This window comes from Carcharodon carcharias, chromosome 15 (assembly GCF_017639515.1).
Source record: "Carcharodon carcharias isolate sCarCar2 chromosome 15, sCarCar2.pri, whole genome shotgun sequence".
NCBI classification, from domain to species: Eukaryota; Metazoa; Chordata; class Chondrichthyes; order Lamniformes; family Lamnidae; genus Carcharodon; species Carcharodon carcharias.
Window position 1 is genome coordinate 90,076,529 of NC_054481.1, and position 17,268 is coordinate 90,093,796.

The window sequence follows — 17,268 nt, forward strand, 5'->3', positions numbered from 1 at the left end:
TTAGTAGAATCATTTGACTGAAGCTGGAATGAACAGTACTGGAAAGAGCAGCCCTGGAATAGAAAGTGATCCCTTTGAACATTTGTTTTTCCTTAACACCCCATTTTACTACAGAATTGCCAGAGGACCTGTACAGCAGACACTTGAAGAACGCATCTACCCTCCCCAGGCAGCAGTAGCAACGGTCCAGTATACAGTGAGTATGCTCCTTTTAACAAGGATTTTGAATTTGTATAGTTTGTATTTCCTGTTAATCAGTTGTCCTAAAATCCTAATGGCAATATGTTGATATAGATATTTAAGAATTCTATGATGCCAAATACCTTTTATCGCCTATTCTTTCACTGATTTTTATCTGCTTCCCGTGTCATGTTGCCAAGACTTTGCTTGGTGTGTTGACTGCACAAATGTCAAATGCTTTTTGAAAACAAAACCAAAGGTGATGCAGTAAATTACCCACAAATCTTGCTTTCTGCTTGAGTTTCATTCTTGTTTATTAATTTGAGTCCGGTAAATTAATGTTTGGTAGATAATACAGAGCTTCAATGTGTTGTGTTTTTGTATATTGAAATTCAAAATTATCTACATTTTGTCATAGATTATTGCAGTAAGTGTAGGCATTTTATCAGTAATAACCTAATTTGATTATTTAATTTTCTTTAGAAAAGGTGGCATTTGGTAAAGCTCAAAATTGAAATGATGGAATGAGTATATGATGTAGACTGTCACTGTTGTTGTCAGGCACTGAACACCATGACTTGTTATTTCTCTTGGCTTTTTGTGACATACTGTTTTCTCTATCAGTTACAATTGTGAAATAAGACTCTTTAGTACTTAGTGTTTTTGTGTAGTGTTCCCAACCCACCCCAAAGCTGATGTTAATTGACAAACAAAAAGGGAATTGTGGCCTACATAACAGAACTTGGTATAACTGCTGTTGGGTATATTATCGGTCCTTCAGATCCTGGATTAATACTCAGTATCCTAATTTAAATATTATCAAGTTACCCCCTCCTGCAATTTCTCCTTTAATATCTTTTGTTCATTATCTTTCCAAAAATTTGCAAGCTACAGGTTTGATCATTTAGAATCATTTTTTTAAAAACGTATTCTTTCATGGGGCATGGGTGTCACTGTCTAGGCCAGCATTTATTGCCCATTCTTAATTACCCTTGAAAAGGTGATGGTGAGCCGTCTTGAAGCACTGTAGCCCATGTGGTGTAGGTATCCGCAGAGTTCTGTTAGGGAGGGAGTTCCAGCGATAGCGAAGGAATGATATATGGTTCCAAGTCAGGATAGTGTGGCATGGAGGAGAACTTCCAGATGGTGGTACTCCCATGCATCTACTGCACTTGCTCTTCGGAATGGTACAGGTTAAGATTTGGAAGGTTCTGTTGAAGGTGCCTTGGTGAGTTGCTGCAGTGCATCTTGTGGATGGTCCACACTGCTGCTACTGTGCATCAGTGGTGGAGGGAGTGAATGTTTAAGGTTGTGGATGTGGTGCCAATCAAGTGTGCTGCTTTGTCTTGAATGGTGCCAAGTTTCTTGAGTGGTTTGGGGGTTGCGTTCATCCAGGCAAGTGGGAGAATATTCTATCACATTACTGTCTTGCGCCTTATAGATGACGGACAGGCTTTGCGGAATCAGGAGGCGAGTTGCTGCAGTATTCCCAGCCTCTGACCTGCTCTTGTAGCCACAGTGTTTCTATGGCTGGTCCAGTTCAGTTTCTGGTCAGTGGTAACCCCCAGGATGTTGATAGTGGGAGATTCAGCGATGGTAATGCCATTGAATTTCATGGAGCGATGGTTTGATTCTATTTTGTTGGAGATGGTCATTCCATCACCCCTTCGACCTTTTGTTTATGACATCTTTTGCAACCTCTCCTTTGCCTCCATCTATCACTGGTCTTCTATCCAGCTTTATCTGCCACACTCCCCACCCCCCCTTGTATTTCACCACATTTCTACTTCTCTTTAGTTCTGAAGAAGAGTCACCTGGACTCGAAACATTAACTCTTTCTCTCCACAGATGCTGTCAGACCTGCTGAGTTTTTCCAGCAATTTTTGTTTTTGTTGGAGATGGTCATTGTCTGGCAATTGTGGTGCGAATTGTAGAGCACAGAAAGAGGCCATTCAGCACATTGTTCAATTAATCTCATTCCCCTGCTCTTTCCCCATAGCCCTGTAATTTATTTTCCCTTCAAGTATTTTTCTTGTTCTCTTTTGAAAGTTACTGTTGAATCAGCTTCTGCTACCCCCTCAGGCAGTGCATTCTATATCACAACAACTCATTTCCAAAAAAAGTGTTTTCTCACATTGCTTCTGGTTCTTTTCAGTCATTTTAAATCTGTGGCCCCCAGGTTACCAACTCTTCTGTCACTGGGAAGAGTTTCTTAATTACTTTGTTAAAACCTCCATGATTTTGAACAACTCAAATCAAATCACCTCTTAACCCCCTCAGCTTGAAGGAGAACAATCCCGGGTTCTCCAGGTTTTCTGCATAACAGAAGTCCTTCATTCCTGGTACCACTCCAGTAAATCTTTTCTGCACCTTTTAAGGCCTAGACATCCTACTTGTGTGATGTCCAGAATTGAACACAATATTTCAGCTAAGGTCTAACCAGAGTCTTTAAAATAAATTTTAGCATAACTTTCTTTTGTATTCTATTCCTCTATCAATATTTAGAAGCCTTCTCACTTGCCCTGCCGCCTTAATAGATTTGTAAACATGCAACCCTACATGCGTCTGCTTTCTGTTCCTTAGCCAAATTTGCATCTATGCTGTTGTTGTCCCTTTAATCCCATGAGGCTTTAAATTTGCTAACAGGCCTCTTATGTAGCACTTTGTCAAACACCTTTTGATGCTGCATATATGCAACATCAACTGCCCTACTCTCGGTAATTCTTTCCGTTACTTCATCAGAGAACTTAAATCAAGCTAGTCAAACACAATTTGTCTTTATCAAGTTTGTTAACTTTCATTTATTAGTCTGTAGTTTCTCAAATACCAGTCAATTTTGTCTCAATTATTGTGTCTCAAAGTTTCCACCATTGGTGGATCTGACTGGTCTGTAACTGCTGGGTTTATGTCTCTCCCCCCCGCCTTGTTTTAAAGGGTGTAACTTTTTTTTTATTTGTTTATGGGATGTGAGTATCACTGGCTAGCCAGCATTTATTGCCCATTCCTAATTGCCCTTGAGAAGAACCGCTGCAGTCCATGTGGTGTAGCTATACCCACAGTGTTGTTAGGGAGTGAGTTCCTGGATTTGACCTAGCGACAGTGAAGGAACGCTGATATATTTCCAAGTCAGGATGGTGAGTGGTTTGGAGGGGAACTTTCAGGTGGTGGTGTTCCCACCTGTCTGCTGCCCTTGTCCTTATAGATGGTAGTGGTTGTGGATTTGAAAGGTGCTGCTTAAGGAAGCTTGATGAGTTCCAGCAGTGCTCTGAAATTTGAGATCTGAAATCCTTCAGTCCTCTGGCACCACATCCCATTTCCAAGGAGGATTGGAAAATTGTGGCCAGAACACCTCCACAATCTCTACCCCTCCTTGCTCAGTGATATAGAATGTGTCCTATCCAGATTACTGCTACATTGGCATTCTCTTTTCTACTGAAGACGGATGCAAGTTACTCATTTAGTATTTCAGCTGTGCCCTCTGCTACTACAGGAAGGGATCACCCTTTTTGTTTCTGAATCAGCCCTGCTTTTCCATTGACTGCCCTCTAACTATTTGTATTCAGAAAAGACTTACAGGTTCCCTTTTATGTTAGCTGCTGATCTTTTCTTTTACTTTCTGCTTACCCCACTTATTCCCTCTTATTAGATTTCTGCTGTACTTTCTAATTTCAGCCTGCTTCTTTATTATAAACCGTACAGTTGTCATCAGCCTCCTTTTTCTGTTTCATTGTAACCTTTATCTTCAGTCATCCAGGGGTCTCTAGTTTTGGATGTTCTTCCTTTTTCCCCACTCATAGAAATTTGTTCTGTACCTGAACCATCTCTCCTTTGAAAGCTTTCCATTCTTTCAGTTGCTGTTTAGCCTACCTATTTTGGATTACAATCCACCTGGACCAAATCTTTTCAGCTCAGTTGAGGTTAGTCTTCCTTCAGTTGAGTATTTTTATGCTTGATTGTACTTTATCCTTTTTGATAACTATCCTAAACTTGATGTAATAGTCATGAGTCCCCAAATAGTCATGAATAATAGTCATGAGTCCTCCTGAACCTTCTGCAGGGTGAGCACCTCCTGGAATGTGTGCTTCTGGGAATGCTCAGTTTATTGTATGCCCTGCCTTGCTTGTCAAGCTCCAAAACTCTGAACTTCAGTTTGAACTGGAGGCACTTCCTGCACATGATTATCCAGGAAACATGAAGTCTCCTAGAATTCCCACATGGTACTTGTTTATCTATGCAAAAATCAATTATGCTATCAAACAAAGGAGTTATGATATTACTGCCCCTTATTTTTTTTTTGGATGGGCCTGTGCTGTCTCAGAATTCTTCATTCTGATTCATCTCTTGTCAGCAGCAGTGTTTTTATATTGTGTTTGCATGATTAATTGATCAGTTTAGTAGCTTGATTGATTATTTTCAAATATTCAAAGATTTTGGCAAGCTTTTTTCAGTAATATTCAGAGGTTTTCCACTTTTAAAATTCTTTGCTTGTGATATGCATTTTCTCCAACAGATGTGGAGAATTTTCTATTTCCATTATAATACTGAGGAAGTATTGGATTGTTGGAAGCTCCACTTTTTGGATGAGAGTGTAAATTAATGTTTGTCATCTTGAGTTCGCGCCGCTCTTGTATGCTGATAAAATATCCCATGTTGTGGTTTGACAAGGAGTGGGAGTTCTTTCCAGTGCCCTGATTAATATTCCCCCAACCCATAGACAGAATTTAAGGCTAAGAAGATGACATCCTGTTACTGCACTTTTACCTTGAGAGATTCTTAAACAACTGTACAATGCATTTGAGAGTTTTTGAAGTTCAAGCTGATAAAAATTGCACCACATCAGTGTTAAATTCAGCGTACTGATTGACAGATTGAGACTTCAATGAACAAGATTTTTCCACTAAAAATAACCAAGGTTGTAAATGCAGACTGCTATTTAATTTATTGACAGCACCAGATATTTTTTGTGAAATCCATAGTGGCAGCCTGCTTCTTGGTATGCACTTTCATTTCTGTCCTAACTTGGATGATTTCAGAATTTTACAAAAGGCAGCTGCAGTCCATGATGAAGCAGTTGGGTCTATCTTGGGATTCTTAAGAAGTTGAGAAAAATTCTAATCAAGGCAATTCAAGCTCTGTCTCCCATAGATGCTTGGCTCTTTGCATACATGGAAAGTCTCCTTTTTGGAGAATAATTCATATTCATCACTCACATTTTTGACAGTTTGTAGGTGTTGGGGTTCATGGCAGCAGCTATTCCTACTACCATTGGTTAATGAAACTAACCAACTAATTAAGTAAACTAATTGAGACCAGTGCAGTTAAAGCTACGTGAAGTATCAGCTTGGCTCGACTGATACCGTTCTTGTCTCTCAGAAGTGTGTTATTTGAGCCACGCTTCAGACACCTGAGCATATGATAGAGGATGATACTTCAGTGCAGTACTGATGAAATGCTGTAGTGCTGGGAATACAGTATTTTGGATGACATGCTTATTTTGGTGGTTCAGGTGGACACAAAAGAAAAGCACAATAGGCAATGAGCAGGGAGCACTAGTGTTTTGGCCACAGTTTCTTTTCCAAAGCAAATTAATTAACAGTCATCTTATTGATGTTTGTGGGATGTTGCATTGCACAAATGGGCTGCTGTATTTGGCTGAATAACAGTGATGGCACTTCAAGTAATTCATTGGTTGCAAAGTGCAATGAAGACTTAACCTGCGATATAATTGGAAGATCTTTCTGAAGCATTTCCCTATCTGAAGAGAGAAAGATTAACCAGGGGGCTACCTCTGTCTTAAATCGTGCTCTCTGGAGAATTGTCTTAAATGGCTCTGCAAACTTTGTTCTGGTAAGATACTTCCCTTTTTGGGTAGGATATCCTACCTTTTGTAGGAATAGCCACAATGTGTGAAGTAAATCACATCTTTGGCATTGTAACAAGCTATAGCTTTTATCAATAACCCTGCTGTGCAGCAAATTGGATGTGCAGGCATTGATGAGAGTCTGGATTAACAATATCACTGACATGCAAGTTTAAAAAAAAAGCCTTCTCCCACTCTTACAAGGATGATACAGATTTGACGTTGGTGTTGTCAGAATCAAACAAAACTTTCTACTCGCAATTCGTGGGTACAAAGAGTATTACAGTGGTCACGCTGACCAGGGACATGTGACATTCTTGTGATTTGAACGTTTGACTGAACATTTCACACGATCATCAATTTATGGCTTACCCAGCAAAGGATCATATAGATCCACATGGAACAAAAATAATTGCTGCAGAAACTAAGACAATCAAATGGTTTACCTCAGCATTCCCCTGGCTGCTTTTCAGAAGAGCAGTTTGAACGAAGGGACTCTAGCTGAAATATTTAGCTGTTTTTGATCTGCCCTGTTGCTCTTTTTCAGTATTTTCTATTTCTCATTGCACATTTCCAACAGTTTTGATGGCACATGATCTTGCTTTTGATGGTTTGGAGCTTATGCTATTTCAGATTCAAGGATGTGCATATCTCCACTGATATGAAAATGTTTGTAAGAAATCGCTCTCTCTCCCCCACCACCACCAGTCCCATTCATGGGATCTGGGCTTTTGCTGGCTGAGCCAGCATTTATTTCCCATCCCTAGTTGCCCTTTAGAAGGTGGTGGCGAGCTGCCTTCTTGAACTGCTGCAGTCCCATGTGGTGTAGCTACACCCACAGTGCGGTAAAGTAGGGAGTTCCAGGACTTTGACCCAGTGACAGTGAACAGCGATATATTTCCAAGTCAGGATGGTGAGTGACTTGGAGGTGAACTTCCAGGTGGTGGTGTTCCCATTTATCTGCTGCCCTTGTCCTTCTAGATGGTAGTGATTGAGAGCTTCGAAGATGCTGTCGAAGGAGCCTTGGTGAATTCCTGCAGTTCATCTTGTAGATGGTACACGCTGCTGCTACTGTGCGTTGGGGGTGGAGGGAGTGAATGTTTGTGGATGTGTTGCCAATCAAGTGGGCTGCTTTGTCCTGGATGGTGTCAAGCTTCTTGAGTGTTGTGGGAGCTGCACTCATCCAGGCAAGTGGGGAGTATTCCATCACACTCCTGACTTGTGCCTTGTAGATGGTTGACAGGCTTTGGGGAGACAGGAGGTGAGTTACTCGTCACAGGATTCCTAGCCTCTGACTTCTTGTAGCCACAGTATTTATATGGCTAGTCCAGTTCAGTTTCTGGTCAATGTGTTTACATTGAACCTTAACAGAGGCAAGAAAACCTCTGATTTACATTGTACCTTTCATGTCCTTCGAGTGTGGCAAAGCATTTTATATTTAATGAGTTGGTTTTGATGTGTAGTTGCTGTTGAGGGCAAACTGAGTATACTGAGTTGAAGGCAATGTGTACACAATCCCGCAGACAGTGAGACCAATTACTAATGTATTTTGGTGGCGTTAATAGAGGGATAATTTTTTTTTTCAGAACTGGCCCCTTAAATACAGTAATCTACAATGATTTTTCTGCAAGAAAGCTACTTCAGTAGTTCATGCTTTGCTTGTTTTTGATCCACCCAAGTGATAAAATTCTGATTACTTTTGCTGTCTTAAAATTTTCCATTGATGCACCAGAGCTGAGAGGTAAGGCTGGTTTATAGAAAACGCCATACAAGCTGGTCTTGCTTTCAATCATTCTTTTCAGATATATGCTGGGAGTTATAGCCTGTTTCCTTGAGTCACTTCTTTAACTGGCAGTGGTGGGCCTGTCCACCTGCATGATCATAAGCAGAGGCTTCATCTATAGTCTTAGGCTTCCAATTGGAAAACCTTGTTAGACCCCATTTTAAATATAGAATATATTGTGTTGTTTAGATAGATTTGGTCAATTTTGTGATGTACAAACCTTATTTACAATTGTGGTTCAATTTGATGGAGAAAGCAAACTATGGCTTAAAAGTATTTTCAAAACATTTGCAACTGTTTGATATAGTTGTTTTGAGTATTGGCCGCTGTTTGCCTCTTGATGTGAATTTATGAACTTCATGGTGGTTTTTTAAATATTCTTGTTAGCTGGTACGTTATTTACCCTTTCTGTTGTGACTTGTGTTTTTATGAATATGAAGTTTGAGACAATCATGTACAAGTGTGAAGTGGAAATTTTAATACAGAAAAGTATGACATAAAACGCATTCAAGGTTCGTCATTTTGTATACCCATCTAACTCATGGATCTGCTAGTGGTATATTCACGGTAAGTCAGATTATGTGTTGTTCTATAAAGTCAGGAGTGTTGTACCATGTATTACACAATGTAGTTTTTGTTGAAGAAAAGTAGTGCCCTTTTTAAGGCCAGAAGATCCAATTGCTGTTAAATAACACAGGTTTGGCCAGAGTTTATTGCTGTTCTGCCTGTGGTTCAGAGCCCTGGTTTAACTAAGCATAATTGCTAATGTAACTCTGGTAGTTATTTATTCTCTAGCTCTTGCCTGAGTGAAGATATTTTGAATCGTTGGAGGAATTTTGAACATTCCAGTTGACTGGTTCTCAAGTTTTTGAAATGTGATGCACTTGTAATATGACACTTGAAGTGATAGGAAATACATGCTGAATGTATCATTTTTATTCTGTTACTAGCCGTTTGCCTGTGGTGGTGATAACTAAATTGGATGGATGATGTATACCTTTGTCAATACAAGATATTTTTAATAAATTATTTATTACACAAGGTATTATCTTTAAGTATAATTATTAGGTAACTGCAAGGTTTAAATGCTTGGTGAAATTTGCAAACTGTGCACTTGTAGTTCATTTTTGTTCCAGCTTAAAAACATCCAATGTGAACTAATTGGCTTTTTTTCTCTCTCATTAATTGTTTTGCACCTGTAACAATCTCCATGCGGACATACAGTTTTTAATATATTAATAAATGTGATCACATTGAGAATATTTTTGTATTAATATAATGTGAGTTATGAATATTTTGGAAGGATCTTGAAGGACAGTGCCTCAGTTACTAAGAGCAGTATTAATTGGCGGCATTGGCGGACAGGATTGGTAATTTTGTGATTCCAATATCAACAGACTGCCAATGTTTGAAGCAGAGCAGCTGCTAGCTAATAGCATTTTCATATGGATGGATTCAGCTTAGACTGCAGCTGTGTGCTCCCACCCATCTGTAACCAGAGTCCGTTTCTCACAGGCTGTCTGTGGGATAGTGGCAGATACACAATAGGTTCACTATTGCATATGCCACTTCAGTGAAACTAGATGGGTTATGGGTGTGGTGACCCTCTCAAGGGATGAAGTTGCAATCAAAGCAAAACTGATTCAAAACTTATGCTGTAATGGCTAGGTGGGTAAACACACTTCCTGTTGAGTCATGCTCCACTGGAAGGTCACAATGACAATCATCAAACGGACTTGGGTTACCTTGTAGATGGAGTTGAAGTCAAACCTGGGTGTTGGATGTAAAACTGGCACAGAAATCATTGTTATTTGTATGTTTTATTTTCTGTTCCCCCGAAGACCTTTTGCTTTTGGCTCTGTTCCATGCTGCCAGATGCCCTCTGGTACTTTTCTATCAGGCAGTAGACATAAAGCCAAGCCTAACCCTATTCATATCTGACATTTATACAAGCCCATGTTTCAGGAAGGGTCACTGCATTGCAATCAGTATGGGAAACCTTGAGATTCTTGCTTCACCTCCGCTAGCCATCTAATCAAGGGCAGTGAGACCAGGAGTAGCATTCACTAATAACTTGACTGAGATGAGGAACTCTGACTTTGATCCAAGTTTGAACTGAGACATTTTGATCTGTGTGGCTTAATATTGCAGAGGCAGTTCCTTGCCCACAAAGTGCCCCTGAGAGCTAAAAAAAAGTGATTTCCAGCAGCTACTGCAATTGGTGATATTCTGTGATCTCAGTTTGTAGCTATGTTCCATATTCATTTATAGTTTCTGCTGTAACAGTCACATGAAATTCAAAACAGACTTTTATTTTTTAGTCACCTGAAAATAGGATTTTGTCTTAAAAAGAAGAGCACAAATGCTGAAAATACAGAGCCAGTCCATCAGCATCAGAAATAACATTTTATCGTGCATGTATTGAAGTATTGAGCAGGTTGCCCTATTTCTGTTTCTCCTCCTTGGTCTAGGCAGTAGAGGTTGTGGGTTTGGAAGGTGCTATCGAAGAAACCTTGACCAGTTACTGCATTGCATCTTGTATATTGTATACGCTGCAACTACGGTGTGCCAGTGGTGAAAGGAGTGAATGTTTAAATTGGTAGATGGAGTGTCTGTCAACTGGGTTTTATCTTGGATGGTGTTGAGCACACAGCTGTTGGAGCTGTACTCATCCAGGCAGATGGATATTTGTACCTTGTGGATAGTGGAAAGGCTTTGGGGAGTCATAAGATGAGTTATTAGCTGCAGAATATATACCCTCTGATTTGCTGTTGTAGCCGTGGTACGCATGTGGCTGGGCCAATTAAATTTCTTGCCAGCAGAGATGGTGGGGCGTGATTGAGATAGTAATGCCGTTGAATGCCAAGGGAGATGGTTAGATTCTCTCTTGGAGAAGATGGTCATTGCCTGGCCTGAATGTTACTTGCCACTTATCACCCCAAGCCTTAATGTTGTTCATCTCTTGCCTGCAGGCAAGGACCTCTTCATTATCTGAGGAGTTGTGACTGGAACTGAACACTGACCAGATGTAAGTCATGTGAAGTCAGTTAACTGAAGCACTCTACAAAGTGATAAATGTATGTGCTTTTGTCAGCACTCGTGTTTGTAATTGCTGCAGATAGCTTTAAAATGTTTACAACAAATGCATTAGGCACATACAATCTTGCTAATAAAAAATTGCATCACATCAGTTTATAAATGGTGTGCTGCTCAGCGTGGAAAAGCACCAATATTTCCAATTCCTACACAAGTAAACAAGCACCACATTTTGTTTTGATGTTGCAACTACCAGTACTTCATTCAGTGGATACTACATCTTCATTTTACAGCATCACAGACTCCCTATACAATAAAATGTCAGGTGATTTATTATAATCCTGGAGCATATTGTTTGCTGTAATGGTACCATTTAATATGGTGGATTTCTTTTCAGTAGGTCTAAAATTAAAAAAATATGTCTATTGAATGGGCTTATGGCATGTTTTAGACAAAAGTTACCTATAGGTTCCACATCTTCAATCATTTTAATGTGTTTGCATTCCAGAATTTCAGCCTATATTGACAAGTGTTATCTGTACCACTAAAATTGGGATGGGTTAGATTCATTTTGGGCCTGGCATTGGAAACTGGTTTTAAGGTATTAAATGATATAGCCTGGTAAATAAAGCAATGGTAGAACAGAACTTTGACTTGACCGCTTCTCCATTGCAAAGCGTTATCTAACTGTCTCCCAGTGATAGGTTTTTAGTAATGCTTCTTTGACATGGGAGAAAGACTAAGCTTTTTGTCTTGCACTCATCAGCACAACCACAAGAATGTCACATTTCAAACAATCACAACAATTTATACTGCAGGAGAAAATGGTGCTGACTGGTTGGCGACTTAACTCTGGCTGAGGCATTGCATTGCTTGGCTCCCCAAGCTCCATAGTAATTCATACAATATGCAAGGCTTGAACATATTCCTTTTGTTTGCAGAGATTGGGTCACTGCATGTGAATGAACATATGTTGCTTCCAGCAAGTGTAAATGAGCCATATTACGAGCTTGACTGATTATCTTAAATTGTAGTTAGTGTAGCTAATAGCTCACTCAGGATTGTTCAGCAAGTGCTGCCCAATCAAGGGATCACATCTAATGGTAGGCGTTTTGTTTTGGTTTTTGCAAGCACAGGCTGGTTGAGTATGGTCTGTCCTCTGCCTGTTGCGAACAACAGAAAGCAGATGCTGTTTGATTCAATCAGCTAATCGCTGGGACACAGGCTATGTTCCTGGAATCAAACCGGCACCGAAGTTAAATTGTGTGGTAGGCAGAACATCATTTTGGTCTGATGGCAGCATCCTCTCAATGGGAAATACCCCTTGTGTAGTCACTAGAAATAGCGTGAAACGGCTTGCTTAACCTGTTGTTCAAATTTTTGAGACGCTTTGCCTTTCCAGGGTAATTTGAGGTAGAAAGTGCACTTCTCAGGTCTGAAAGTGGTGGCCTTTGGTCCATTAGTGAGCATGCTTGATATGCAGCAAACAATGATCTGATCGGCATTGCCATTGTCCTGCAGGATAGTTTTGCACTCTATTTCTGTGTCAAGCTTGCAAGGTGAGCAAATGTCCCTATTTACAAGATTGCTGCTAAGGCCATTTAAATGAAGCTATACAAATCCCAGTGTGTATATTGACCGGTGAAGTAGGCTTGCAGTAGACTGTAATACAGAGCCCATTAGCAGATTTCTCAATTAGCATGTGGAGGAAATGGAGCGCAGGATGGAGCACGTTATAGGGGGAGGCAGTGGCGTAGGGGTATTGTCACTGGACTAGTAATCCAGAGGCACAGGCTAATCCTCTGGGGATATGGGTTCAAATTGCACCACAGGAGCTGCTGGAATTTAAATTCATTAATAAATCTGGAATTAAAAGCTAGTCTAATGGTGAACACAAAACCATTGTCAATTGTCATAAAAACCCATCTGGTTCACTAATGTCTTTTACATGGTCTAGCTTACATGTGACTCCCAGCCCTACAGCAATGTGGTTGACTCTTAAATGTCCTCTGAAATGGCCTAGCAAGCCGCTCAGTTGTATCAAAAGGATACAAAGTCTAACAGGAACAATAAAACTGGATGGACCACTTGGCATCGACCTAGGCACCGGAAACGACAACGATGCACCAAGTCCTGTCCACCCTGCAACAGTCAGGAGGAAGTTGCCCTGGGAGCCCTCAACACAGACTCTGGGCTCCTTGAAGCCTCATGATATCAGATCAAGCATGGGCATGGAAACCTTCTGCTTATTACCATCTACCATCTCCCTCTCCTCAGCTGATGAATCAGCACACCTCCATGTTGAACATCATTGGAGGAAACAGAGGGTGGCAAAGGCACAGAATGTACTCTGGGTGGGGGACTTCAATATCCATCCAGATTGGCTCAGTAGCACCACAAGTGACTGAGCTGGCCGAGTCCAAAAGGATATAGCAGCTGTGCTGGGACTTCGGCAGATGGTGAGTGAACCACCAAAGGGAAAAGCCTACTTGACCTCGTTCTCACCAATCTACCTGTTATGAATGCATCTGTCCATGACAGTATTGGTAGGAATGATCACTGCACAGTCCTTGTGGAGACAAAGTCCCATCTTCACATTGAAGCTACCCTCCATCATGTTGTGCGGCACTACCACTCTGCTAAATGGGATAGATTTCATGCAGATCTAGCAACTGAAAACTGGGCATTCATGAGGTGCTTTGGGCCATCAGCAGTAGCAGAATTGTATATAAACACAATCTGTAAGCTCATGACCTGGCACAACCTACCCTCCACCATTACCATCAAGCTGGGGGGTCAACTGAGGTTCAATGAAGAGGGCAGGAGGGCATGCCAGGAGCAGCACCAGGCATTCCTAAAAATGAAATGTTAAATTGGTGAAGGTCCAACACAGGACCACTTACACACCAGGCAGCTGAAACAGCATGCAGTAGACAGAGCTACAAAATCACACCAGCCAATGGATCAGATTTAAGCTCTGCAGTCCTGGTACATCCAGTCGTGTATGGTGTTGGACAATTAAACTGCTCACTGGCGGAGGAGGCTGCACAAATATTTTCATCTTCAGTCGTGCTGGAGCCCAGCACATCAGTGCAAAAGATGAGACTGAAACAATTGTAGCCATCTTCAGCCAGAAATGCTGAGTGGATGACCCATCTCGGCCTCCTCCTGAGGTTCCCAGCAGCACAGAAAGCAGTCTTAAGCCAATTCAGTTCACTCCACATGATATCAAGAAATGGCTGAAGGCACTGGAGACTACAAAGGCAATGGTCCACTACAACATTCTGGCAATAGCACTGAAGACAGATGCCATCCCACGTCCTTTTTTGAAACATGTTGCTTATGGCTCTGTCTTTAATTTGGGCTCAGCTCTGTGATCGAATAGCCTGCATGTACCTGTTGCCAAGACTTGCACGTAAATAATAGCCACTTGTGTAAGCAGAGTCGACACTTCTGAAGAGAGTGGAAGAGAGATTTAGGAAGAAGAAAAATTATTTGTAGGAATCTCTATGGCAACTTTATAATTTGGCATCCATTTTGCAGAGCAATCCATCATCATTTGGGGAGATGGTGGTATTGTGATAATGTCATTGGCCTAGTAAACCAGAGGCCCAGGCTAATGCCCTGAGCTGGTTCAGATCCCACCATGGAAACTGGTGGAATTTAAATTCAATAATAAATCTGGAATATAAAGCTAGTCCCAGTAATGCTGGCCATAATAACCATCATCAATTGTAGTTAAAACCCATATGGTTCACCAATGTCCTTTGGGGAAGGAAATCTGCCATCCTTACCTGTCCTGGCCTCTATGTGACTCCAGACCCTGAGCAATGTGATTGACTCTTAATTGCCCTCAAGTTAGCTGAAGTAATAGCAAGTTACAATTTCTGAGCTTGGAGACAACAGAAAAATGCTCACCAGCTACTGGACATAAAACAAAAGAATAAGAAACACCACCTCCTTCCCCCTTTGCATCAAATTCCAGGCTAATCGCTTGGCTGCCAATCGCTCTGCTGTGTAGCGAACACTACCTACTTGTATAGAGAGCTTATGACTCTCTCCCACAGTACAACCGCTAAGTAATAACCAATATCAGTTGGTTGACAGTAATGCCTTTGCCAGACAGCTGCTGCTACCTCAATATCTTAACTAACTTGCAGTTTAAAATCTAAATTACAGCTTGAGAAATGCTTATCTGTGAGCAATCACTTGCACCTAATTCTCAACTTGGCACTCGGTTCACAAAGCACCCTGTTGCCGGATCACTCCTTCAACAGCATCTTCCAAACCTGTGACCTTCACCTAGAAGAACGATGGCAGCAGACGCATGAGAACACCACCTCTCCAGGCCGCATTCCAACCTGGCTTGGAAGTATATCACTTCCTTTACTGCTGGGTTAAAATCCTGGATTTTCCTCTCTGACAGCATTGGCATACCTTCATTGCGTGGACTACAGAAAATGCTGCAGCAGTCCTGTTGTTCATAACTCCTTTAAAAACAACTGATCAAATAATCAAGATTTTTGGTCACCCCTCTTAAGCTTTTGCAACGATTGCATAACTTATTTGTGGTCATCTTGTACAAAGCTTGGGATGTTTGTGTGAAAACTTTTATTTTTGGCTGCACTTGACTCTATTGGGCAACTCTATTATATTCTCTTCGGACACGTTACTTTGTGGAATGGAAAAGAAAATTTGTAATAGCAATTCGATATGTGGTTAAATGGAATCAAAACTTCACATGTTCAGCATGGTGCTTTGAAACTCAGCATATTTAAAGGGGCAGTGTTCAGTTTTCTTGTTTTTATTTCCCAATGCCACAGGTAGGCTACTTAGCCAACTGCTAAAATTCACAGAAATATCTTTTCTTTTTAAAAATATCAAGTGAAACACCCTTCTTAAATAGAACAAAGTTATTAAACACTGATTTGCCGTCAGTTGGAGTATTGTGTCCAATTCTGGACACCACACTTTAGAAAGGATGCAAAGGCATTGGAAAGGGTGCAAAAATTATTTAAGAGAATGGTTCCAAGGATGAGGGATTTCATTTACATGGATAGATTGATGAAGTTGGGTCTGTTCTCTTTAGAGAAGAGAAGGTTGAGAGGAGATTTGATAGAGATGTTTAAAATTATGAGGAGTCTGGACAGAGTAAATAGTGAGAAACTGTTCCCATTGGAGGAAGGGAAGAGAATCAGAGGACACCTATTTAAGATGAATTAACCAAAATTGATATGGTGAAAAATGTTTTAATGCAGTGAGTGGTTAGGATCTGTAATACACTGTCTGTGTGTGTGTTTTTTATTCATTCACAGGATGTGGGCTTCACTGGCTGGGCCAGCATTTGTTGCCCATCCCAGTTACTCTTGAGAAGGTGGTAATGAGCTGCTGCCTTGAACCACTGCGGTCCATGTGGTGTAGGTACACCCATAGTGCTGCTAGGAAGGGAGTTCCAGGATTTTGACCCAGTGACAGTGAAGGAATGTCGATATATTTCCAAGTCAGGATGGTGCGTGACTTGGAGGGGATCTTCCAGGTGATGGTGTTCCCATCTATCTGCCTTGTCCTTCTAGGTGGTAGTGGTTGTGGGTTTGGAAGGTGCTGTTGAAGGAGGCTTGATAAATTCCTGCAGTGCATCTTGTAGATGGCACACACTGCTACCACTGTACGTCGGTGGTGGAGGGAGTGGATGTGGTGCCAATGAAGCAGGCCGCTTTGTCCTGGGCGGTGTCAAGCTTCTTGTGTGTTGTGGGAGCTGCACTCATCCAGGCAAGTGGGAAGCATTCCAGCACACTCTTGACTTGTGCCTTGTTGATGGTGGACAGGCTTTGGGGAGTCAGGAGCTGAGATACTTGTCACACGATTCCTAGCCTCTGACCTGCTCTTGTAGCCACTGTATTTATATGGCTAGTCCAGTTCAGTTTCTGGTCAATGGTAACTCCCAGGATGTTGATAATGGGGGATTCATTGATGGTAATGCCATTGAATGTCAAGGGGTGATGGTTGGATTCTCCCTTGTTGGAGATGGTCATTACCTGACAGTTATGTGGCATGAATGTTTCTTGCCACTTGTCAGCCCAAGCCTGGATATTGTCCAGGACTTGCTGCATTTGGACATGGACCACTTCAGTATCTGAGGAGTCATGAATGGTGCTGAACATTGTGCAATCATCAGCGAACGTCCCCACCTCTGACCTTAGTATGGAAGGAAGGTCATTGATGAAGCAGTTGAAGATAGTTGGGCTGAGTTGGTGGCAGCTTCAATCATGGCATTCAAAAGGGATCTGGATATCTGAAGAGAGAGAATTTGTAGAGCTGTGGGGAAAAGCCAGACGCATGGGACTGTTGAGTTGCTCTCACAGAAAGCTGGCATGGGCATGACTGGCTGAATTGTTAATGGTTGGTTGAT

The 17,268-nt window shown here is 41.3% G+C and overlaps 1 protein-coding gene across 7 annotated transcripts in view; it reads left to right on the forward strand.

Annotated features, from left to right (window-relative positions):
- The window catches only part of LOC121288721 (eukaryotic translation initiation factor 4 gamma 3-like), a 331,740-nt gene that overhangs the window by 53,873 nt on the left and 260,599 nt on the right, over positions 1-17,268 (forward strand). For all 7 annotated transcript variants that reach the window (XM_041207482.1, XM_041207477.1, XM_041207478.1 and 4 more), the window contains one exon: positions 115-196. In XM_041207482.1, the coding sequence (XP_041063416.1) occupies positions 115-196 (82 nt within the window). The remainder of the gene's footprint in view (positions 1-114; positions 197-17,268) is intronic.